The sequence below is a fragment of the Taudactylus pleione genome, unplaced genomic scaffold (assembly GCF_031769625.1).
Source record: "Taudactylus pleione unplaced genomic scaffold, aTauple2 ptg000471l, whole genome shotgun sequence".
NCBI classification, from domain to species: Eukaryota; Metazoa; Chordata; class Amphibia; order Anura; family Myobatrachidae; genus Taudactylus; species Taudactylus pleione.
This window is the reverse complement of record NW_028284873.1, coordinates 5,059,210-5,085,944: the sequence shown is the minus strand read 5'-3', so window position 1 is coordinate 5,085,944 and position 26,735 is coordinate 5,059,210. Positions and strand designations below refer to the sequence as shown.

The following is a 26,735-nucleotide window of genomic DNA, read 5'->3' as shown; positions in this document are numbered from 1 at the left end:
AATCCATATAAATTTATTGTCAGCATAAACCACATCTGGACTTGGAATGAACAGACTTCTCTGTCACAGACCCTGGACACCCTTTCACACAGCAAGACTTGAGTCAGACCAGACACCTGTTAAAGAGGTTTGGCAAATATCTTGCAAACTTACTGTAGATACCGGAAGAGTAGGCTTATCACCACAAATAGAGAATTTTAAATGTATACCATCTTTCTTACAAAAAAAATGGTAGCTTACATTAAACGTCAAATAAGTATTTTTCTAAATCAGGCATTTATGGTGAAACTGAATGTAACCTGCTGTACCTTAGTCGTGATTATAGAATAGCCAATGAGGTAAAGTACGGTACTTTTCAGGTACCGCAATAGCCACAACACTTTAGGGAAAATTACTTCCCTTTATTATACTGATTACACTGATTACTGATTACACTATACTGGTACATTTAGCAATACAAAAACAATCGGGACCTTGTACAAAATGAGTTAAGTTCACATTATAACCTTTTTTCTAGATGTGTATTACTTTTAGTACATAGACTTATATCCTCGAATAAATATACCATACAAATTACCTCTTAGAAAATATTATTACTCCCCCTAAACTAGTACTAACGTACTTAACCCTATATATCTGACACTATTTACCAACACAAACTAAATGTATTATCAATAAATTTTTATCAGTATACACATATATTCCTATATCTCCAAACTTAGCCATATTTGTAGATATTAGCACGCACACACATAATTCATAAATATATACACACATAAATAAGATAAAAATACAATTCATGGGTAGAAACACACATACTGTATGTACAAGATCTTTCAATAATCCTATAGGTACATTATACTAACACAGCGCTAACAGAATAGTGCCTCCCTAAACCATGTCTCTATGGTTACAACCCTTTGGCCAACTCGGTGGTGCACATATTTATGGCTTGTATTATCTATTGCAAGTCCTGGTTTGGGAGAGCTTTATGTACTGTACTTGCTTTCACACTAGCATGTAGTTCCCGCTAATTACAATTTTGCCCCAAATATATCTTCATCCAGATTTATTTAGGTGAGTGAGTAATTACTTCCCCAGTGTACCCTCTTTAAGGCGATTGCTCAGAGTACTGGTAATCAGTTGGATAGATGAGTATAATGCTGGTAACTGACAGCTACAGTTTTAAAACCATGTAATCACAGTGCTCTTCTCTTCAAATGTATGGAATTGCAAAAAGGATCGTCAGCGATCCTGACAAATGGTTTCTGAATAGTTAAACCCTTTATTGGTATCTGCCAATTTTGCATACAGTTCCTCTGTTAGTAATTCTCTGTCTCCTTTAACATGTACATTAGTGTTAAATTGATTAAGCTCACTATGTTAACTCTCCAAAGGTCATGAATTATAGAAGTACTATGGGCAGCACAGATGGTGTAATGGTTAGCGTTACTGCCTCAAAGCACTGAGGTTGTTGGTTCGATACACTACAGCCCTAACTGTGTGGAGTTTGTATATTCTCCCTGTGCTTGCGTGGGTTTCCTCCGGGTACTCCGGTTTCCTCCCACACTCCAAAAATATACTAGTAGGTTAATTGGCTCCTAACAAAATTACCCCTAGTGTGTATGTGTGTGTGTGTGATAGGGAATACAGAGTGTAAGCTCCACTGGGGCAGGGACTGATGTGAATGGCCAAATATTCTCTGTAAAGCGCTGCGGAAAATGTGTGCGCTATATAAATAACTGGTAATAAATAATAAATAAATAAGTACTAGGATTTATAACTGCTTGATATCATTTTACAGTTGATATAATTGTACAGTGGGCCCTTTCCTGAGGCAGTCTGCAGCTTATTATTTGTGGTATGACCTTGTTTACTGCGAGGTGGGTGAGTATTACCTGAGCGTTCCTCTGTCCCAGCTGCACTATGGAACCTTGAGCCATTGGAACACACACACCCCAAGGTTACCTCACAGATCACTGTCCCGACCTGGATCCCCCTTATTTCCTCAATGGACCTATCCCCACTTCTCTGCAGTCTACATCAAAGATGGTGGAGGGAGAGCCTCAAATCTGACCCTGGATGGGGAAAAACCGGATCTGGGCTGGGTCTATCTTCCACATCAGCTGACCACCACTGAACCAGTCCCCAGCTCCACAGTGCTTTTATACTCCTCCTAAGGTAATTAGGTAGCTAGGTAGCACTCTAGCCACACCCCCTCCTCAGCTGGTGTCACCACCCAGCATTTTATATTCCTCCTATGCACTTAAGGTAGCCAGAATCTTCTGGCCAATTTTGTTGCTCGAGCCTGCTTGTCACCAGTCAGTTTGTCCTTCCCACAATCTACAAGTACTGTAATCCACCTCAGCAAACTCCACACTGAGAGGTACAAAAAAGTGATGATACTGTCAAACATATATATTTTTACCATATTTACAAAATCTAATATGGCAAATAATAAATTAGTTAAACATAGAAAAAAGAGAGACCAGATGCACCATACAACCATTAACAATTATACAACATATATAAGGTTTTTGGCATAAATTTGGCCAAAGTTATGAACTTACCCACCAACATCAAGGTAACCTCATCGGGTAAGTCCCTAATACTATGGGGGTTCATGTCTGGGGCATGGGGCACCCCCAAACCATCCCAGCCAAACCACCCCAGGGCACCACACAAAATAAAAAATAGCAGTGAAGTGTTGAAGTGTTAGGTATGTGAAAGTGGCTGCTTAGTATTGTAAGTGTTAGAAAAATTTAAAATAAATATGTGAAAATGTGACAAATAAAAAACAAACAAGGTGATACAAAGTGTTAAAAATAAGTGTTAAGTGGTGATGCCCCAAAGAAGTCCAGCCAGAGCAGTTCAAGGATTCAAGGAGCCCCACGCCACAAAATTCACCCCATAATTGACTTACTATATATTTCTAAATGCATATAGGTCTTACCTGGACTAGCACCCCACCCACTTGTCTCTGATGTTTTTACTAAGGGACCCACCATTTGCAGACTGCACACTTTGTAAAAAAGCATAGTCACAGGTAAGACCTATATTTATTTAGAACTATATAGTAAGTCAGTTATGGGGTGAATTTTGGGTCGTGGGACCCCTTGAACTGCTCTGGCTGGGGCATCACCACTTAACATTTATTTTAACACTTTATTGAGCCTATTCATCATCACTTAATATTTATAAAAGCAGGTGAAAAAACACATTTTCACCTGCACTTTTAAAACTTAGTGGGCCATTCATCAAGAAGGCAAAGCAGGAGATATCACAGATATCTCCTACTTACCTTCCTCTTGTGGAATGGCCCGCTGTCCCCATACACTAGTATGGGGACAGAATTCATGAAGCTCCGAAAATATAATTTTTTCAGAGCTTGATTGCGGTAGCATTCGCCATCTTCAGTCCAGCTCCTTCTGCCGGACGTCGGGGCTCTTGTGCGCATGCGTGACCTGTAGGTCACGCATGCACACAGCTCTTGCGAGCAGTGAAAAGATTCACTGCTCCGAAAGAAGCAGTGAAGCCGCTCACTGGGGCAGCTGATTTTTTAATCAGCGCCGAGGCAATAATGAATTGCTGTGGTGTCCGCGGCGAGTCAGGGTGTTAATTATTGGGGTCCGTTCTGACCTCGATAATTAACATCTTAAATAGGTCCCTATATCACTTGTTTGCTTTTTATTTGTTACAGTTTCACATATTTGTTTTTTATTTTTCCAACACTTACAACACTGAGCAGCCACTTTCACTTATCTAACACTTCACTGCTATTTTTTTTTTTGTGTGGTGCACTGGTGGTGTTTGGTTGGGATGGTTTGGCGGTGCACCATGCCCCAGTCATGAACCCCCATTGTGTTAGGGACTTACCCAATAAGGTTACCTTGACGTTGGTGGGTAAGATCATAACTTTGGCCAAATTTATACCAAAAACCTTGTATATGATGTATAATTATTAATGGTTGCATAGTGCATCTTTTTTATCTCTCTTTTTTCTATGTTGTAGTATTAAGTCTCAGCTAGGTAGCACATCACATTAGAAAGAGCTAGGGTGTGCAGTCCAAGCCCCCTTACCCTAAAATATTTAATAATACATTAGTACATATTAGGGGTGTGCACCGGCCACTTTTCGTGTTTTGTGTTTTGGTTTTGGATCTGGATCTTTCTTCGTGTTTTGAATCTGGATTGGTTTTGCCAAAACCACCCTTCTGTGTTTTGGGTTCTGGGTTTTGTGTTTTGGATCTGTATTTTTTTTTAAAAAAAGCATAAAAAACAGCTAAAATCACAGAATTTGTGTGTTTTTCTGCTCCTATGCTATTATTAACCTCAATAACCTTAATTTCCACTCATTTCCAGTCTATTCTGAACACCTCAAACCTCACAATAGTGTTTTTATATCCAAAAGGTTGCACCGAGGTAGCTGGATGACTATGCTAAGAGATACCAGTGGGCGGCACAAACATGTGGTCCATCTAGGAGTGACACTGCAGTGGCAGACAGGATAGCAGTTTGAAAAACTAGGCCCCAAACAGTACATAATTCAAAGAAAAAAAAGAGGTGCAAGATGGAATTGTCCTTGGGAATATGTTGTATAAACAGGACATGCACACTTTAACAAACCAAACATTTCAGCACCAGGGTCTGCCACACGACTGTAGCTGAAATGATTGGTTCGTTTGGGCCCCCACAAAACAAGCTGGCAATTAATCTGTCCCTGCACAAACTGGCTCTACGGAGACAAGATGTCGTCCTCATCCTCCTCATCCACCGATTCCTCACCCTCTTCAGTGTTGTGTACATCCTCATCCTCACAGAGTATTAATTTGTCCCCGCTGGAATCCACAACCACAGGTCCCTCTGTACGTTCAGGAGGCTGGTCTCCCTGGAAGAGTTGATAATTAATTTTATGAACATCATCTTCTCCACATTTTGTGGAAGCAACCTCCTACGCCTTTCGCTGACAAGGTTCCCGGCTGCACTAAACACTCTTTCGGAGTACACACTGGAGGGGGGGCAACTCAGGTAAAATAGAGCCAGTTTGTACAGGGACCTCCAAATTGCTTCTTTTTCCTGCCAGTACAGGTACGGACTGTCTGACATGCCTACTTGGATGCTGTCACCGATGTAATCCTTTAACAGACAGACACACGCTTGTCGCTGCTGCTTTAAGGATGCAGGTGCGGCTACAGCCCACACATTTCACAAAGACAGAAAAAAAAGAAGAATATTTTTATTGTTTGTGGAGCGCACTTTGAGGGTTACACCACCCTTTAACAGACAGACGCACGCTTGTCGCTGCTGCTTTGAGGATGCAAGTGTGGCTACAGCCCACACAATTCACAAAGACAGAAAAAAAAAGAAGAATTTTTTTATTGTTTGTGGAGCGCACTTTGAGGGTTACACCACCCTTTAACAGACAGACGCACGCTTGTCGCTGCTGCTTTAAGGATGCAGGTGTGGCTACAGCCCACACATTTCACAAAGACAGAAAAAAAAGAAGAATTTTTTTATTGTTTGTGGAGCGCACTTTGAGGGTTACACCACCCTTTAACAGACAGACGCACGCTTGTTGCTGCTGCTTTGAGGATGCAGGTGGAATCTAGATGGGATTTACAACCGGGGACACACTACCTCCATCAATTGTCTAAATCCCACTGCACTAATGGCGGATACCGGATGCATGTCTAACACCAACATAGCAGTCAAGGCCTCAGTTATACGTTTTGCTTCAGGATGACTGCTGTCGTACTTCATCCTCATCGCTAGGGACCGTTGGAGGGTCAATTGTTTAGTAAAAGTAGTGGTGTTCCTACTTCCTCTCTGGGATGATGAACGACTCCCAGCAGCAGCAACAGCACTAGGAGGAAGTGGTTCTTGATCTTTCCCTATTTTATTTTTATCGGAGAAAGTTTGGTCCTCCATTTATGTTATATTGATATATACGTGCGGCTAAAGCGCACACAAACACAGAAAATATTTTTTTATTTTTGCTGGAGAGTAGTGCACTTTGTGGGTTACACCACCCTTTAAGAAATGAGCCAGCCGGCTCTTTACTTATGGGACACAGGCGCACGCTTGGCGGTGCTCCTTTGTTGATGCACGTGCAGCCACAGTGCACACAATTCACAAACACAGAAAATATTTTTTTATTTGGTTTGGAGTGTACTTTGGGGGTTACAGCACCCTTTAACGGTCAAGCCAGCCGGCCCTTTACTTATGACACAGGCGCACGCTTGGCACTACTTTGTTGATGCACGTGCGGCTACTGCGCACACAATTCACAAACACAGAAAATATTTTTTTATTTGGTTTGGAGTGTACTTTGGGGGTTACAGCACCCTTTAACGGTCAAGCCAGCCGGCCCTTTACTTATGACACAGGCGCACGCTTGGCACTACTATGTTGATGCACGTGCGGCTACTGCGCACACAATTCACAAACGCAGAAAATATTTTTTTATTTGGTTTGGAGTGTACTTTGGGGGTTACAGCACCCTTTAACGGTCAAGCCAGCCAGCCCTTTACTTATGACACAGGCGCACGCTTGGCACTACTTTGTTGATGCACGTGCGGCTACTGTGCACACAATTCACAAACACAGAAAATATTTTTTTATTTGGTTTGGAGTGTACTTTGGGGGTTACAGCACCCTTTAACGGTCAAGCCAGCCGGCCCTTTACTTATGACACAGGCGCACGCTTGGCACTACTTTGATGATGCACGTGCGGCTACTGCGCACACAATTCACAAACACAGAAAAAATATATATTTTTTTTAGCACTTGGGGGGAGCACCCCTGACGGACAGAGCACCCCCTGGACAACACTACAGCACCCCTTTAGGACTGGGACACTCCACAGGACTTTGGAGTGGACACAGCCCCTATGGACAACTGACTGCACAACACAGTCCAGCCAGCCCCTATCGACTTTGAAGTAGTGGACACAGCCCCTTTGGACAACAGCAGCACAGCACAACACAGCCAGCCCCTATGGACTTTGAAGTAGTGGACACAGCCCCTATGGACAACAGCAGCACAGTGCAGCACAACACTACTCTGCACTACACTACACAGCCCAGCCAGCCCTAACTCCCACCCTCCCTCTTCACTGTCCACAGCCGAGTGAGAAAATGGCGCCGACGTGGGTACCTTATATAGGATCCAAAACCCGCGAGATCCGGAAGGCGGGATGATGACGTTTTGCCTCGATTTCAGATCCGAGTCAGGCGGGAAAAGTCGAGCCTGACTCGGATCGGCCTCGGATCGGGGGTGCTCGGGGGGGTTCGGATTTCAGAAATCCGAACCCGCTCACCCCTAGTACATATATGTTATATGCATATTCAGGAAAACATACATTAGTAAATCTACCTTAACTGTTTCTGCATTATGTAAGTACTGTGGACCTCATTCAGAGTCGGTCGAAGCGGCCGCACGGTCGTACGGGAAAAGGGGCCGGATATTCAAATGATTCCCTCGCAAGTTGCGTCCCTAAGTTCGGATCGGTAGTTGACCGACCAAGGGGAGGAAGATGTCGGAAGACAAAAAATACGCCCCCTTCTCGTACGCATTGCACGTCATCTCTGGGCATATAAGGATTAATCGAGACCATCGGGAACCATCGGAACTGGTCGTAGAGCTTAAGGTTGACCATACCCTCTCTAAAGCTCTACGATCATGTCAGTGTAAAAACCTCCCATGTCACATGTGCCATGACGCTACGACAAACGCCTCCATCTGTCACTCAAACTACCGACCTGGCTGTGTTCAAGGAGAGAGAAATTTCTGATCGTAGCGGCTAGTTTGCGCACGCGCATTGCGAACTTTACGCATGCGCAGTATAGCGAACATCGGTGGCGTACGACCGTGCAGCGGCTTCGACCGACTCTGAATGAGGTCCAGTATCCCTGCAATTTTCCAAACGCTAAACCCAAGAGACATCAGCTAAGTAACATAGGATATAACAGTCCCCTTTGTTTTTCAATGAGACTGCAGTCTTCTCCAATTTTTAGAACTAGGGCCCTCATTCAGAGCCGTACGCTCTGAGCAGAGCACACGCTCTGAATGAGGGCCGTCCTCCATAACTATGGAGCGTCCTCCTGGACGCTCGTATAGCTGTGGGTCACCACCCACAGCCTATACGAGCGTGCAGTTTGATGGCCGCGATGGTCTTGACCATCGCGACCATCGAAACTGCGAGCCGGAGCCTGCGGTTGAGGTTTTCAACCGCAAGGCCCGGAGTGATTTTGGCTCTATCAGAGCCAAAATCACTCCCACTGACATCACTAGTGATGTCAGTGGGCCGCCTTCTGACGGTAGGCATTCCCTTAGGAACGCCCCCGTCAGGGAGGCACGCCCCCGGCACGCCCACCAAAGGGGGCGTGCTGTCAATCAACATCGACAGCACGCCCCCTTTGATCAGACACAACGAGCGAAGGAAAGTCCTTCGCTCGTCGCGTCTGGCGCATGTGCACGACGGAGCTCCCTCCGTCGTGCGCATGCTCAGTGCATAACATCGACCCACTTGCGAGCGGACAGCCTGTCGCGAGTGGGTCTGAATCAGGGCCTAGATCCACAGATAACTAACAGCATAGTTGGCTATACTGTAGGCTACTTTTGGGATTTTTTGCTAGAGAGGGATCTTCCGATCGCTATTCAGCAGCTTAAACTTGCACATGCGCTGTCTGATGGCTGTGAATGGCTGTGAATGAGCAGGGTCTGACCCTGGCAGTAAAGTAGTGTAATCTATCACTTTACTATTTAATCTTTGCTGGGACAGGCTGTTATTAAAGCCACTGTCCTGTAAAGAGACAAGTGATAAATTGCATTGAAGTTTATTATATTGCCATGATATGTGGCAATAAGAAATTATAATTTTTGCTCCTCATCCCTCTGCTACCAATGATAAATAGGCCTCAACATGAGGTACTGAGACTGCCCACAGCCACCATATATGTGCAGTTGGGCAAACATCGCTCGGAGTGAACGAGCGGCCGCTTACGAGCGGCTCTGAATCAGGCCCAGAATTTGTTGTATTAGAACCTAAGCTACCACATTAGCAATTGTGGAATCAGGACTGCGGACATTTTTTATTTAATTAATATGTTGCATTTTTATATGTTGCATTCTAGTATAATTGTCACAATTTATTCCAGTTTTATTGTACAAAGTAACTGTTTACTGTAAAAGTTTGATTTCACCTATTTTATGGGATATGTATATTTGAATAAATGTTTTTTATGAATACATCAGCGCATAGTTTTGTTAATTGTTGTTAGTGTTTGTGTGAGATGAGAAATACCTCTTTTTTTATTCTGCAGCAGGTGTATTTATTTATTTACTAATTCACTCCAGCTAAGGTGCTAAACAGGCGCTGAGAATTTATTGGACTTTCAATAGATACTAGAATTCTCTCTCATCGGCAGCCAATCACATGGGACCTAATTCTCCGGAGCTGACCGTATAGGTCGGAGATGAAGAGGAACTGTTGCTGAATTTGATGTCTTCTTATTGCTTGAATTGGGTTTCCATTAGACCAGAAAAGTCGACTGATAGTGGAAAATTAAAAGAACGTTTCCAGGAACAAATAGTAGGATATATAGATTTATAGATTTATTTTCCAGTACCGGTAATTGACACCATCCTTTTGCCTTCCATCAAAAGTATGAGCTATGGTTCTTATTTAAGAATATTGAAAAGCAGAATTATATGTGTTAAAAAAAAAAAAAAACTTTTTTTAAATATTGAAAAAAAATGTATTCATAGATTAAAGCATTTCTTCATTCATGCTGCAATAGTAATAACAGAACTAATATTGTGGTGGCACATATACAAACGCAGTTATACCTCCTAACCCATGCTAAGTGTAGAAAATCCATCTGAATTTGGCATACAGAATGCAAGCAACTCTGGCTAAACGGATCTCTTGCATGCATTTGCATTGTTGCCACCCAGAAATAACTGAGATGTGTAGAACTCTGAATTGCTCGCATGTTTGCAAACATGTGCAGTATGTGAACATTTGCTAGATGCGACCGTGTTCAGACCTAAATGTATTTCCTACCAATCAGTGTGGCTATTATTTGGGTAGAGAGGAAATAATTGATATTTAAAGAGCATTTTGTGATTTTGAGACAGACATATGACGCTTTTGTTCCATTATTTTGATTTTAGGTGGTGTGAAGGCTTGTTCACTGAACTGCTTAGCTGAGGGCTTTAACTTCTACACTGAGAGAGCTGCAGCTGTAATCGATGGGACACCATGTAGACAGGAATTTTATGATATTTGTGTTAATGGAGAGTGCAAAGTAAGTACTTTTTGATGCTTAATGGGAACATTAGGCAGTAAGAAAGAATTTTTGTGAACTTAGTTTTGGTTTAAAAAAGAAGTGAAATTATTACTAACTTCAAAATGTAAAGATTAGTATGAGAAATATGAACATAAATCAAATTTTACTTGTTATACCGCTTATACACCGGAGCTAAAACCTGGGTTATTGCAGGGTTAACCCGGGTAGCTCCTTGATGTAAAAGGGGAGAGGGTTGTATCGCGGGGTCCAGTGTTAAACCCTGCAGTGTGAACTGCGCGCTCCGGGTCAAGATGACCTGGAGCGTGCCGCATGTCGACCAATTCCGGCTTCAGTCGCGCTTGGAGATGGCGTAATCTCCAAGCATCCACTTCAGTGCTGGAAAAGCTGGGTCTATGCAGCCCCGACATCGGTGTGAACGGCGCCGACTCGGGAATATCCTGGGTTGGCGCCGGCTAAATTCCGGATCTCATCCGGATTGGAACCCTGTTCCAACTCCGGGTCAGACCCGGAATTTAGGTGTAAAAGTAGTATTAGTGTAAAAGCTTGCCTAAAGCTGGGCATACATGTCCGACAGACACTTTATCTGGCAGCCTGCCAGCAGCAGATGTCCGCGGTATACACTGAGATTTCTCACAATGTATTAGCCCGACATCTGTGCTCCGCCCTCGAGGGAGGAGACATATCCCTGCTCCTCCCATGGGAAGGAACACAGGAAATGTATGTCTGTCGGCCGAGGCTGGGCATACACTGCCCAATGCAGCCAACAGTTAACTCATAAATATCGCATCGGACAGGCATGCTGGACAATCTGGCATGCCCGACCGAGCAATATTTAACCCTCGGTCACCCGCACACACGCTACAATTATCGGGGCGATCCGCAGATATCTACAGATCTCCTCAGTATTGCAATTGAAATAATTAACACCACCTGTAGATCTTTTATAATATGTCAGTCAGTAATGACTACACCTGTGCACTAATTAGAAGAGCTGGAAAACGTGCACTGTAATGGTGCGTACACACGTAACGATTTTTTTAATGATTTAACTATAACGACGTCGTTATCAATCAATCGTTTAAAAAATTATTAATTTTTTGGGGGTGAACGATGAACGATAATCATCCAAGCGCGCTTCCATTTGTAGTTTGTAGTTCATCATTCATTCTGACTGTCCAACATAACGATTTTCATTCAGAAAATCGTTCATGTTGTACAGAATGAACGATGTCCATTCACTGTATGCATGATTAATAAATCGTTCATTGTTCATGAAATCGTTGACAAAATTGTTCATTAATTTAGTAACCAACGATTTTTGTAAACAATTTTCATTCAGTTTTTCAAGGGAAAATCGGAACGAAAATCATTAACGAAAATCGTTGGCAGGGGTGTATCTAGGGATCCAAGCGCCCCTGGCAATGTAATGGACTAGTGCCCCTCCCCTATGCAGTGCACCCAGTAGTAACCCTCCAGTAGCAATCCCCCTATGCTGCATTGCCCCCATTAGTAGCCTCCCCTATACAGTTCCCCCAGTAGTAGTCCCCCCTATACAGTGCCACCCGTAGTGGCCACCCCACTAAATTACCTCCAGTAGTGGCCACCCCTATACAGTGCCCCCAGTAGTGGTCACCCCTATACATAGCCCCCTGTAGTGGGCACCCACCCATAAATTGCCCCCAGTAGCGGCCACCCCCTATTTCAGTGCCCCCCCCTACACACACAAAGAAAAAAAAAAACGTACCTGATCCTCGCTCCTGACGCGATCGCCGCTGTCCGCTCAGTCCCGCCCGCTCTTCTCCTGCATGGGAGAGACATCATACGTCATGACGTCACTCCCATCACATGCTGCAGAGGGAGCCGGAAGACGGAGCTCAAAGTGAGCTCCAGCCGGCTCTCTCTGCGGACGACGCAGCAGCTAATGAGAGTCAGGCAGACTCTGATTAGCTGGCTGCTATTACAAACACACAGCCGCTGCTGGCGGCTGCGTGTTTGTAAACTGTGTAGGGCAGACCGCTCTCACTGCGGTCTGCCCTACACTTGTGGGGCCGAGGGACTTGTCCACCCCTTGGCTACTGGTGGCACACCTGGGTGGCGCCCCCCCTTTTGTTGGCGCCCCTGGCGAGTGCCATCCTGGCCAATGGGTAGATACGCCCCTGATCGTTGTTTGCTAAAATCGTTACATGTGAATGCAGCAGCGGCCATTTTCCAGTCGTTTTTAGAGTGCCGTACCCCCGCTCCGACGTGGGACTCCAGAGACGTAAGTATGCTATGGGTGCAGGGTGTGCGGTGCGGGGCCCACCTGGACCCAGTGGCCCGTGTACCCCGCACTCCCTGCACCCATTATAGATACACCCCTGCCCTTATACCCTTATACTGTCCGTATAAAGAATTGACAAGCATTCGTTGCATAAAAAAACAATAAATCGATGCTGAAGTGTAAAGCTAAGTACACACTGCCAATAACTAGACAAATTCTGACAACTGAAACAATCTCGATAACACCAGATGTGGAGTGTATATCATACTTGCCAACTCTCCCTCATTGTCAGGGAGACTCCCTGAAATAGTGGCAATCTCCCTGTCTCCCTGAGGAGTCTGACAAAAAATTGTTCAAATTGGTTAAATTTGTGTGTTTTACGTTAACCATTTGTCTGAACAACCATTTTTAGCTATTTTCCAGTGTTTGTGAGCAAATGGACGATTGTCATTTGCGCGCATACATTACCAGGTTTTCATTCCAACCAGCCAGATTGGACAGATATCTGACAGAAAATTGCCCAGCTTTAGTGAACAAATAGATCTTACTGACTGCTTTTGGGCTCGTTTACATTTGGATGTAAGTCAGTGTTATGACACGCCTCTCAGATGTAGCTGTACACGCCCACTTTACCGCTGCGCTCATAGGTGCTGCTTTCACAAACTCTTTGAAATGCTTTTTCAAAAGTAGGCAAGTATGGCGTACATACTAACACCAGAGGTTGACAACCACGGTCCTCAAGGCACACTAACAGTCCAGGTTTTAGGGATAGCCATACTTGAGCACAGGTGACTTAATTAGTACCTCAGTTATTTTGATTAAACCATCTGTGCACAATCATGGATATCACTAAAACCAGGACTGTTAGTGTGCCTTGAGGACCGAGGTTGGGAATCACTGTACTACACAATAAATGTTTTGTTTCAAACGATCACCTGGACTTCATTTTGGTGAGGTGATATTTTTTATATGCAATAATAGGCCGATCTCTGTACACTTTGTATACTGTGTACCCAGCTTATCTTACAGTAACTGCTATATTACTTATTATTGGGCCCCATTTATTAAACAAGCTAAACACCAGCAGCATATTTAGTTTAGTATCGCAGTGATGCAAACAAAATTGCCACTAGTATTTATCAATACTTACGCCTCCAGTGAGGTCCAGCGAAGTCCTCCTCATCGCCGAGGTCCTTCCGCCACACTCCCATAACACGCCCTTGAAACTTAATTTTTTTTTAGCTCACTTGAAGCCACCACCCAGTGGCCCTGATTCAGAGCCGGACGCTCTGACAGAGCGCTCTTTCTGAATCAGGGCCGGCCTTCTTGTTTTTAGAGCGGCCTCCTGGCCGCTCGCATAGCTGTGGGTGACCACCCACAGCTATAGCAAGCGGCCAGGAAGATGGTCACGATGGTCAAAACCATCGCCAACATCAGGCTTGCGACGAGACCCTTGTGGTAGGGTCTCGTTGCCGCAAGCCCCAGAGAGATTTCGGTTCTCACAGAGCTGAAATCTCTCCCACTGACATCACTTGTGATGTCAGTAGGGCCGCCCCCAAATGGAGGTGTTCACATGGGAACGCCTCCGTTTGGGCAGCCACTCCCCCGGCCCGCCCACCAAAGGGGGCGTGCTGTCACTCAACATCGACAGCACGCCCCCTTTGGTAAGAGACCCGTAGCGACGGTTTGCCCGTCGCTATCCGGGTCTCGCGCATGCGCACGACGGAGCTGGCTCCATCATGCGCATGCGCACTGGGCCACCATCGACCAGCTTGCGAGCACATAGCGCTCGCGAGTGGGTCTGAATCAGGCCCAGAGTCTACTGCACCTGATCAGATCTCCGGGAACATGACATCTGTGTTGCATTTTAATGGTGGCTGTTCTACTCACAAATCTTTGGTAAAATGGCACCAGCACCATTTTCCCGGTGATTTCTGCGGCACTGGGGAATGCGAGGAAGTTTCTAAAAGAAATTGCATGAAGCTCTTCAGGCTACCCAGATAGCGCTGTAGCACAATGATTTTAGCAGTAAGTTACATGGTCACATATGCACAACCATCTGGTATAGCTGGATAACTAACAAGCTTCTTTAATTAAGCTATGCGTCTGCTGCCAATATGGAATTTTACTCCCCAGCTCCAACTGTGTGTCATTCCACCAAGTCGTGGAGCTCAAGGTCGCAGAATTATCAGCCCAATGGGATGTCAGGCACTGAGTGGGGGGTACATTTACTAAAGGTCAGTTTAATGCTTTTGGTGGATTTACCATCAATTTTGCAAACAGACCAATTACTAAAGTTAAAACTGACAGAAAACTGACTAAAATCCAGACTTTAGAACATCGGACCAACAATCAATACTTTTACTTAAGGAAGAATAGGTTCCCCAGATTTACTAAAGGTCGGTTTTAATACAACTGAAACACAATGGAACAACTACCACTAACCCACCCAAACAATAGACCTGCCTGCATCAGGGAGTTTGTGAGAAGCACTTCACAGATCAGTATGATCTTCGTTAGGTTCATGCTGGCACTTGTTGTGCCACAAGTACTGGCATGCCAGGGCAGGCTTGCTGATACCTGTAGCCTGCCTTTAAATAACAATATTATGATCTATATTTTACACATTAACCATGCACCCACCACCACCTGGGGTGTCGGGAATAGCCCCAGGCTTTCAGCCCAGGGCTGGTAGTTCCTTAGAAGGGGAGACCCTTTTTTTGGGAGGAGTTCCCACTTTCCAAGGAATTCCTGACCTAGGCTGACCAGTTTGGGGCCATATAATGTGATAGCAGAGTGTTCCTCTGCTATGGCATTATCCCCCAAGCTGGTTCAGCCCAGTGCTGGTAATTGTAATATAGGGGGAACCCCACACAGCTTTTTCACGCTATTTCTCCTTCATCCACTAGGGGACACTGGAGTACAATGGGGTATAGATGTGGGATAACCAGGAGCTGGCACTTTAATAAATTTGAATAGTAGCTAGCTCCTCCCCCTCTATACCCCCCTACAGGTCAGTCTAAATTTTGTGCCTAGGGAGCTGGTTGCACTATACAGAGCTCTCTGTTTTAACTAAAGATTCCTTGATCAGCAAATTAGGACAAGACAGGAAGCTCCCTGCCTGTCTGCATCATTGGAGCTGCCAAGAGACCCCACCGCAGCTGCTTGCGGTGTGCGCTGGGGTCTTCAGCTACAGAGACCACTGTCTCTGGGGGTACCTAGACACGCTGCATGCGGTGTACGTCACGGTCCCCCACTAGCAGACCCACCCAGGCAGCACTGGCAGCGGTAAGGTTAGTAACTCCTGGCACCCTGAATAGCAGGGCGGCCAGGAAGACTGTAAGGCGGGCATCATTAATGCAGCCTGCCCAGTGCTGTAAACGGGTGCCATAGCGGGGGGGGGGGGGCGGAGCGGAGCCTAATGCTGAGTTCTGCTCCTGCCTTCCAGCAACCCCAGCTTTTCCAGGGGCTGGTGGCCATTTTAACTACTACATTCTGCTGCAAGACGGAGAGACTGTCCTGTCCCAGGTTGTGTGTACACAGTGGGGTCAGGCTACTAAAGAGTCATTACAACTGTATAGCACATTTGCATTGTGTTTACACAGCGTGCTGGTCATTGTATCAGCACCAGTTGGGCTGGGTAAAAGCATATCCCTCTATGCCCTTATCTCTTCTTACTAACAGTCTCTGTGTGTCTCACTGTCCCTTGACTCTGTACTGTGGGCCTGATTCAGAGCCGCTCGCTCTGACAGAGCGCTCACTCTGAATCAGGGTCAGGCTTTTTTTTTTGGAGTGGCCTCTTGGCCGCTCGCATAGCTGTGGGTGACCACCCACAGCTATAGCGAGCGGCCATGATGATGGTCACGATGGTCAAGACCATCGCGACCATCGGGCTTGCGACGTGACCCTTGTGGTAGGGTCTCGTTCATCGCAAGCCCCAGAGAGCTTTCGGCTCTAACAGAGCCGGAGGCTCTCCACTGACATCACTCGTGATGTCAGTGGGGCCGCCCCCAAACGGCAAGCGTTCCCTCGGGAATGCCTCCATTTGGGCAGCCACCCCCCCCGGCCCACCCACCAAAGGGGACGAGCTGTCACTCAACATCGACAGCTTTCCCCCTTTGGTGCGAGACCTGGAGCGATGGATTGCCCGTCGCTAGCCGGGTCTCGTGCATGCGCACGACGGAGCCGGCTACATCGTGCGCATGCGCTGTGGGCCACCATCGATCCGGTTGCGAGCGCTCAGCGCTTGCGACCTGGTCTGAATTAGGCCCTGTGTGTGTGTGGCCAGTGATTTGGTAGCATGACTTAAGGCTGCACATAACATTTTCTCCTGCAAAATTGTGCAGAGAACTTGATACAGGGTCAGTTAGCTACTTCCCTGTTGTGTGAAAAGTATGCTTCAGTGCTGATTGCAGCAATACATGCCATGTGTTACAGGTTGAGCACAGACTCCTGTAATCACCTCAGCAAACCTTGGGCTGATCAATTTACATCAGCCATGTTACAGCAGGAGTTTGTAGCCTAATCAGCTAATGCCCAACCCTGTCTGCAGAGCTGGAAGCTTCTCACAGAGAAGAAAGGTTGCCAAATCTCAGACATCTGTCTTCTCTGAATCAGACTGGGTGCGGTCTTTAGAAAGGCTCACTATATGTTAGCCCAGGTCCCTCCCATGGCATAGTCCTCTAATGTCCCTGCTAGGAGACTGATACCGAATCCCCTTATATGGGATGTTCCGGAAAAGGACGACATGCCTGCAACAGAGGAGGGGGACAGGCGACAAAAGCCTGTGTCTCAGAATGGACCCTGTGAATGTTAGGCCGTCTATCTTTGTTAAGAAACAAAGATTAGCAGCCACCTTTATAGTATATGAGACTGATCTAAGCTAAGCAGGGTCAGGCCTGGTTAGTACTTGGAGACTGCCTGGGACTACCAGGTGCTGTAGGCTTAAAAGCCTACACCCACACCACCCTGAACACGTAAACTTTTATCATACTATCCCTTTCCTGCAGAGTGCAGGAAATTATGCGATGTCACGTCTTTTAAAGAGACGGTGCTCCCTGTACGGGTGGGAGCAGGAGCAGTTCTCGCCACTGCCATATTTTAGTGTACCTAGGGAATAACTCAGGGCATCTGTCTGGCTCCCAGACAACCCGAGTTCAAGGGTCTAGGTACACAGTAACTTGACCCGCACTAGTGAGTTGTTGGGTCAACAAGGCTGTGGAAGCTTGGGCTACGCAGCTTGATGAGGGCCTTAAAACTGGTGTTCCAGTGGAGGATCTGGTTCCTTTAGCGGAAGAGATTGCAGAGTCTGCTTCCTTTCTCAGGAAGATTTCAAAAGATATTTGTAATCTTTCCTCTAGATCCTCAGCTTTGGCTTTCTCAGCCGCAGAGCCTTGTGGCAGAGACAATGGCGGACGGATGATGAATCTAAAAGAGCTGTGGAAGCTTTTCCATTCCCAGGGGAAACTCTGTTTGGATAGGAACAAGTGGTTCTTTCAAGCCACAGGTGGTAAGTCCACTTATCTCCCAGCTGCTGCTCCTCCTCTTTGGACCGTCGTTCCAGAGGAGCTCCCCCTACCTCCCGTGGCCCCAGAGGCAGGGGTAGAGCCACTGCATCCTCCTCCCAGCAGTTGAGCCTCCGGCATGACGTGCTTCCTTCTCTCCTGGGGGACCCCAAAGTGGGGGCTAGCTTTCACAATTTCAAGCGTCAACACACAATCTGTTTGTTATACAAGCAGGGTCAAAGCTTCTATTGAGAGGACGGGGGACCAGCTTGGTTGTAGTTCCCAAGCCGGACGGTTCATTCTGAACCACAAACATCTCAACCTTAATTGATGAACTTCAGGTTCAAGATAGAGGCCTTCATTCAGAGGCGGCCATACGGTCTATGGCCGCATGGCCGCCTCGATGTTTGTCAAGTGCGCATGCGCATGAGGGAGCCGGCTCCTTCGTGCCCATGTGTGAGACCCGCTACGACCGACAGCGCCGGTCGTAGCGGGTCTCTTTCCAAAGGGGGCGAGCTGTTGATGTTGATTGACAGCTCGCCCCGTTTGGAAGGCGGGCCGGGGGGTGGCAGCCCAAATGGAGGCGTTCCCATGGGAATGCCTACCATTTGGGGGAGGCCCCACTGACATCACTAGTGATGTCAGTGGAGAGCTTCCGGCTCTGACAGAGCCAGAAGCTCTCCGGGGCTTACGACAAGTGAGACCCTACCCTAGGGTCTCGTCGTAAGCCCCGATGGTCACGATGGTCTCTGACCATCGCGACCATCACCCTAGTGGTCATTAGAGCTGTGGGTGTAAACCCACAGCCTAACGACCGAAACAGAGGCGGCCGGTCAGGATGCAAGTAGCCGCCCAGTTTCTGAGCGACCGCTTGCATCCTCCGACCGCCTCTGAATGAGGCCCAGAGTCCCTGCAGTCTGTCATGGCAGGTCTCGAGAGGGAGACCATGATCGTACAGTGGTTGGTACTCTGCGTTGTGTCCGCAGCAATCTCTGTTCGCTTCCTCAGCATCTGCCTTCCTAGGGATGTTTTTGGACACGGTGGAGCAGAGTGTGTTTCTTCCGCTGGAAAAAAGTCACCTCCATCCAACACATGGTGTGATTGATACTGCGCTATCGCAGGGTGTCAGTACTCCTGTGTATTCCTCCTCTGGGGAATGTTTGTGACCTTAGAGTCCATCCAAGACAGGAGTTCCATAACCATCCATTCGAACTGGACCTCATCTCTCAGTGGTCAGGATCCCACCTTTTTTCTTCACCAGCGAGTTCAACTGTCACCCAAGGCTCGAACGTCTCTCCTTTGGTGGCTGAATTCCTCATACCTACTGGCAGGCAAGAGGTTTGCAATGTGGGAATGGATTCTCTTCACCACAGATGCCAGTCTGTGAGGATGGGGGCAGTGTCTCATGGTAGACACTTTTAGGGCCGCTGGACTCGGCTGGAGGCGGTACTGCCCATAAAGATTCTGGAGTTAAGGGTCATATTATATGCTCTTCAGTTGGCTCAGCCCCTGTTGAAGGGCCATGCAATCAGAATGCAGCCCGACAATGCCACGGCGGTGGCATTCATAAACAGACAAGGCGGAACCAAAAAGTCGGTCCGCCATGAGGCTGAATTCTGCTTTGGGTAGAGGAATTGCAGGGGCGATTTCTGAGATTTTCATCCCAGGAGTAGAAAATTGGGAGGCCGACTACCTCAGTCGACATGACATTCATCCGGGTGAATGGTCACTCAATCCACAAGTATTTCACCATCGGAGGGAGGTTACATCTAAACATTACTACAGGGCACGGAAGACGCGTATGTAGCTTGGTGTGAACGCCGCAGTTCACCTGTCAGAAATTAAAATATCACGCCACCTTCTTTTTTTTCAGGCCGGCTTATCAGCAGGCCTTCGTCTTGGTTCCTTAAAGGTACAGGTTTCCGCGCTGTCCTTTTTCTTTCAGAGGAAATTAGCCTTATTGCCGGATATCCAAACCTTTCTACAGGGAGTAGTCAGAATTCAGCCTCCTTTTGTGCCTCCTACAGCACCATGGAACTTGGATTTGGTCCTGTTTTTTTTCTACAGTCTGATTCCTCTGAGCCGTTACAGAGGGTAGAGATAAAGTATTTAACATGGAAGGTTGTTCCTCTTTTGGCACTCGCTTCAGCGAGGCGCTTGTCTGAGCTGGGAGCTCTATCCTGTTGTCCACCTTATCTCATTTTCCATGAGGATAGGGTGGAGTTGTGTATGCAGATGTTGTTTCTTCCTACAGTTGTATCTGTTTTTCATATAAACAACCAATTGTGGTCCCAGTGTTCAGGGACGAGTCTCAAGCCTCTGGATCCTTAGATGTTGTTAGAGCACTCCGGATTTATGTCGACAGAACTGCTTCTCTCCGAAAGTTGGATGCACTTTTGGTTCCATTTGATCTGGCGCGACCAGGTTGGCCGGCTTCAAAAAAACTATTCAGATGGATTCATCTGACTATCAGACAGGCTTATATGGCGGTTTCAAGACGACCACCTTTTTCCATTACAGCGCATTCAATGCACTCGGTAGGTCCTTCATGGGCGGCTGCTCGTGAGGTCTCCTTAAACCATCTTTGTCGAGCTGTATTTTGGTCAGGCAGACATACTTTTATTGTTTTGATACTTTTGCGGCCTCTGTTTCAGAGTTTGGCCGTGCAGTTTTGCAGGGTTCTCAGCGCTCTCCCACCTGGGTTGTGAGCTCTGGGACGTCCCCATTGTACTGAGACTCCAGTGTCCCCTAGTGGATGAAGGAGAAATCAGGATTTTGGTACTTACCGATAAATCCCTTTCTCCGATTCCACAGGGGACACTGGACGCCCACCCTGCGCTGTTCCACCTGCATAAGTTATTGTTTTCCAGGTTCAGATGGTTGTTTTTTATCCACGGTCTGATTGGAATGTTGTTGTTTCTTTTATAACACTATTTACTTCTTTTTACATGAATGCTGTAGCTTTTCTATCTCCTTTATCCTTTTGTTCCAGCTCCCCTCGGGCACAGTTTATTTAGACTGACCTGTAGGGAGGTATAGAGGGGGTGGAGCTAGCTACTATTCAAATTTATTAAAGTGCCAGCTCCTGGTTATCCCACATCTATACCCCATTGTACTGAGACTCCAGTGTCCCCTGTTGAATCGGAGAAATGGATTTATTGGTAAGTACCAAAATCCTGATTTTCCAGTACCAGCTGAGTCTGAGGAGTGCGGGTCACTGATTTATTTATTTTTTGTGGGGGGAGGGGAACAATAATTTTTAACATATATTTTAACCCTTTCTTTCTGTGTGGTGCTTCTTTTCGGGGAGGGGGGTGGGGGGAGCCGGTTGCTGCCTGTTTTGAACTTCTATTTGCCTTTGGTTTTGAACTGAAACACCAAAACCAATAGCATTTAGAGCTGCAAAACCCAACTGACATCGACTTCAGGTTTCAATTGAGGCTGAAACCCGACAAATGATAAATCACTTGCAAATGACAATAGCTGTCATCTTTCAGTTTTGTGCTAGACAGGTTATATATCACTGATAAATGGAGCACTATATGTTTATGGTAGGTATTAATAAGGGAAAGACACTTTGGATTTCTTTTGTATGGTCACTGCACTTCTACTATATATGCTAAAACTTTATTCTGTAACACATATTCTAAAGTTATCAGGTAACACTGCAAAACCCTTTTCCTTTATAATCTAGCTTGTAGAGATGACTTGTTTTCTTTAACACTAGCACGTGGGGTGTGATCGGATTTTGGGATCTGATGCCAAGGAAGATAAATGCCGAGTGTGTGCAGGTGATGGAAATACCTGTGAGACAATTGAGGGAATCTTCAACCAATCACTGTTTGGGACAGGTGAGAGATTATACACAAATGCACAGGCCGCCAGATGTTGCTCATACAGTACATGCAAGGGTGTATCTAGGGGTCCGAGCGCCCCTGGCAAACTAAGGGACTGGCGCCCCCCTCCAATGACTGCTTCTACTAAAAAAAAAAAAAAAACACACACTGGGAGTAGTTTAATTCACACGTGAAGAAATAGGGAGAGTATAATTTTTATTTCTCTTTGTAATATATATATATTTTATAGAACTTACTCCATTGCAAACCACTATATATAAATTTATTTATGCAAAAAAACACAGGAAAAGCTTAAAGACATTGAATCAAAAACAAACAAAATGCATTATGGGTAACATAATTTACATATATTCAAATTGGGCTATCTATACTGCATTACGCTTTTTAACAACTGATACCTACACTCCACCTTTAATTTACTGGGATGATAGATCTTTCATATCTTCCCACATAAGAATGAAGACAGTCCATATGGATCATGTCTTATTCCCAACACGAGTTTAGCCACCACCTAAAAAGATCATAGCCAGTCCCCCCATAATAAGGAAAACATAAATTTAATACACTTATACTGGGGGTAGTTCAATTTACAAGCCTGTAGAAATAAGGAGACAATATATATATATATATATATATATATATATATATATATATATTAATTTATTTTCAGTTCTAACACTTACTACATGCAAAGCACTGTTTATTAATTTCTATACGGCAACAACACAGGAAAAGAGAGCATCAATAACAAACAAGATGCATTGTGGGCAAGATAATTTGCATATATGCAAATTACCTTGCGAATAGAGCCTTGTGATTGATGTGGTGCGTGCACTCTTTTCCTGCACAGTTGACATATTGGAATTAGTGAGTGGTGATTGGTATGCGTTGGGTATTGTGGGGGATGAAATATATTAGGGATAAAAATAAAAAATAAATTACTCTCCCTAATTTTTAAATGTTTCTGATATAAAGGGACATATAAGAAGGCTAATACATAGTAACAATGAATGGAGAACACTGGTAAGAGCAAAGGAGACCAGTGATCTTTGCTGCAGCTGACGGCAGGACACTGCTAAGAGCAGAGGAGAAACAGAGGAGACAGGAGATCATGTGCTAGTGATGTTGGGCTGAAACTGCGCCCCTGGCAAGGGCCATCCAGGCCAATAGGAAGATAAGTACATGAGTGGGTCAGAATGCTTGGCTCAGGCCCTGAGTAAGACATTATTACATAGGTCCAGTCATTTAGAACTCAGGGCCTGATTCAGACCCGTTTGCAAGGCTGTGTTCAGTTTGCAAGGCTGTGTTCACACGCAGCTGTCCTCATCTAAAGTATGCAAATCCTGCGATCGCTAGCAAGACATTAGCACGCCCACTATGTCTTGCCGTGCAATCGTGTTTAGACACCCACCATCCTGACACAAGATGCCCACTTTTCCTTAGTAACATACGTCATCTCCAGGAAGTGTATTAAACAATCGTTAACATCGGCTGACATCAGACCTATATGCAGTCTTGTGGCTGACAAACACTGCGAGTGCTGCTGTGTGTAATTCAGCCATGTGACGTGTATGCTGATGGTGCTTCTTAATTATGCACGCCCCTGAAATAGCGTTCCAATGCACAGACACGCCTGCGTTCGCACCACCACATCCCCGTTACCCTCGACCACCCACAAATGGCACGTCCTGTCACTCATGCTTGCGTAGCGTCTATGTACTGGCTGTGAGTGCTTTCCGATTGCAATGACTGGTTCGCGCACATGCACTGCATCTTGTACGCATGCGCAGATTGCTAACATCAGAAGGGTGCGTGTGAACGCAGCCTTGCGACCGGGTCTGAATCAGGCCCTCAGCCCGAACACCAGATCATATGGGGAAAGTTTAATGCTCAAACAGATGCAGTGTGAATGTGGTGTTGAGTTTATATGATTGAGTGTTATGTCCAACATCTCTCTTACAGCTTATTCCCCCTTTCTTCCTCCCCCATTTCTCAAGGATATGAGGAGGTAGTCTGGATTCCAAAAGGCTCTGTCCATATTGACATCCGCCAGCTCAACGTATCACAAAACTACCTGGGTAAGTAGCAGTATATTCATACACTGTTAATTAACACAGAGATTTGAATACTATTAAAGTGGCACACCTAGCCCTGGAATAAACTGGTATTGAGATAATGATTCATATACTTTAAAAAGAAAAACATACAGTCAATCAATACAGGTGTTTATAACCGGGAGAAAAGCCCTAAGCTGGTGAAAATGGGTGTTATCGCCAGCGATAGGGATTCTACCTTTTTATTAGGCCCGTTTCAGGGGCATTTTAACAGATGGGGTGTCCAGAACCTTACCCCCATAACTTTCTGGTGATGTTTTTAGAAAGATGGCACACATACAGTATAGAACAAACACTCTAGCACAGTGCCAGAGTCTTTACTATTGCCTTTGCCCATGCTTCTCCTAGTCCCAGGTCCCGTCTTACTCGGCTTGTGTCGAGCATCTTTTTAATTCAGAAAATGCATCTTAGTTGCAAACGGATGGGGCAAATCGCTTCATGAGACTATACTGATTAATTTGATATGCAACACATGTATATCTGTGTGCAAATCAAAACACCTGCAATGTAAGGTGGAAATATTATTTTTATTTAGTAACAGTTATTTATGGGATGGGCACGGGATGCTGGCACTCGGGATCTCCTTGTCAGATTCCCGACGCCAGCATCCTGACAGGATTTTAACAGCTGTCGGTCGGTATCCTAACCATCCCCCTGTCCCTACTCTAACCCTCCCTCCCCGGTGCCTGAACCTAATTTCCCCCCTAGTGCCTAAACCTAACCTTCCCCTCCCTGCACCCTAATCCTAACCCTAACCCTCCTCCTAGTGCCTACCCCCTAATCCTAACCCCAATACTTACTGTCGAGATCCCGGTGGTAGGGATGCCGGCGCCGGTATATTGACTAGTGTTGGGATTCCGGCATCAGCATTCTGACCCCAGAAATCCCTGTGGTGGAGTACTGTCCACATCCCGTTATTTATATAGCACACACACAAATTCCACAGAGAATATTTTAGTCATTCACATCAGTCCCTGCCTCAGTGGAGCTTACACTTTATCTTCCCTATCAAATAGATATACACATACTGTATACACAATTTTTTTATGATTTTGGAGTGTGGGAGGAAACCCACGCAAACATGGGGAGAGCATACAAACTCCACAAAGATCTTCCATGACTGTGAAATGAACTCATAATCTCAGTGCTGTGAGGCAGTGATGCTAGTCACTACACCCCCAAATAACTCATTGAACGGCTAGATGTCAATCAAATCTGCAAATCTGGGCTAAATAGCAGAATCAGTTGTACATATTGCCAACTTAAGTTTCTCAAAAGTATCCAGAATTTCCCTGAGAATCACTGACCAAATTGAATCCCAGGTTTTGAGAACTATGATGGCAGTGAATGCCATTTGTGAAGTACTGTATGGCTTGGCTCCACTGGGCATGTGCCAGAAATCCCATTGCAACCCCTCTACTGGGCATGCGCCAGAGATTCAATTTGTAACCCCTCGGAGCTGGCTGACAGCCACCACAGTGCCAACCGTGCAGACATTGACGCAAGTTGCGCTTTAAATGCACAGTCAGTTTGTAATGCAGAGACCTCTCTCTCAAACAGAACCCACTACCAGTTTCTGAAGTTATGAAATGACTAGTGTCCAAGTCTGGGACAGCGCAGAGAGTGGCGTAAGTGTGAAAATTCAACTGCATAGTAATATAGACAACTGGGCATGTGCAGTGCAATGATCTTCCATACGCCATGGCATAGTGCTACATGGCGTATGGTCATAAGAAATCACTATAGTGTCCAAGGCTGGGATAGCGCCGACATTGATGCAATTTTGCACTTTAAATGCACAGTCAGTATGTACTGTTATACAGACATCCCAGGTTTGCACTTTAAATGCACAATCAGTTTACAATATAGAGACCCCACTTTTAAACAGCCTAATACAGTACTCATTTCTAAAGTCATGAAATCACTATACAGTAGTCTGGGATACAGTGTGTGACCTCCGACACACTGGGCATGCACAATAGAAATACTGTAGACTTGAAACGCCATACTGTAGTGCGACTAGCTTTGTGCTGTACGTGGGTACTGTATTGGAGTGCCATACACCCCTTTCTTGAGCACACAGTGGCATAAAGTAGCATAGAAATGCCAGAATTTGTGGATAATATATAGAATAATGAATTAGTGAAGATTTAAAAAAAAATATTTATATATACTGTATATATATATATATATATATATATATATTTTAAAGGTCTTGAACCCGCGGGACAAGAAGACGGTACAAGCAGTGAGGCTAGGCATTAGCCCCCTAGCCCACATGCCTCAACCCTATACTACAGTAGTTCCTAAAGTCATGGAATCACTACAATGTCTAAGTCCGGGACAGTGCAGACAGTACTGTACTTACAGTACATTACCGCAAGTGTGCAACTTCAACCGCACAGTCAGTACAGTATGAACAGTAATACAAACAAATGGGCATGCGCAGTGCTATGAGACTCAATATGCTACAGCGTAGCGCTCAACTGGCAATGCAGTACATGGCGTATGGAGCAACAAACTACAGTACTGTAGCTGGGCACATCTACATATATAATATATTGAGTTTAGTAAGGGTTGGATAACAATACTGAACTACTGTAGTGAAGATTTAAAAAATAAAAATTAAAAAAACTATCAAGGTCTCGAACAGGCGGACAGGAAGTGTAAGCAAGGCGGTTCACCTA

The 26,735-nt window shown here is 45.5% G+C and overlaps 1 protein-coding gene across 1 annotated transcript in view; it reads left to right on the top strand.

Annotated features, from left to right (window-relative positions):
• The window catches only part of ADAMTS10 (ADAM metallopeptidase with thrombospondin type 1 motif 10), a 175,987-nt gene that overhangs the window by 120,893 nt on the left and 28,359 nt on the right, over positions 1 to 26,735 (top strand). The window contains exons 17-19 of the mRNA XM_088448917.1: positions 10,177 to 10,310; positions 21,805 to 21,928; positions 23,932 to 24,012. Coding sequence (XP_088305043.1) covers positions 10,177 to 10,310; positions 21,805 to 21,928; positions 23,932 to 24,012 — 339 coding nt within the window. The remainder of the gene's footprint in view (positions 1 to 10,176; positions 10,311 to 21,804; positions 21,929 to 23,931; positions 24,013 to 26,735) is intronic.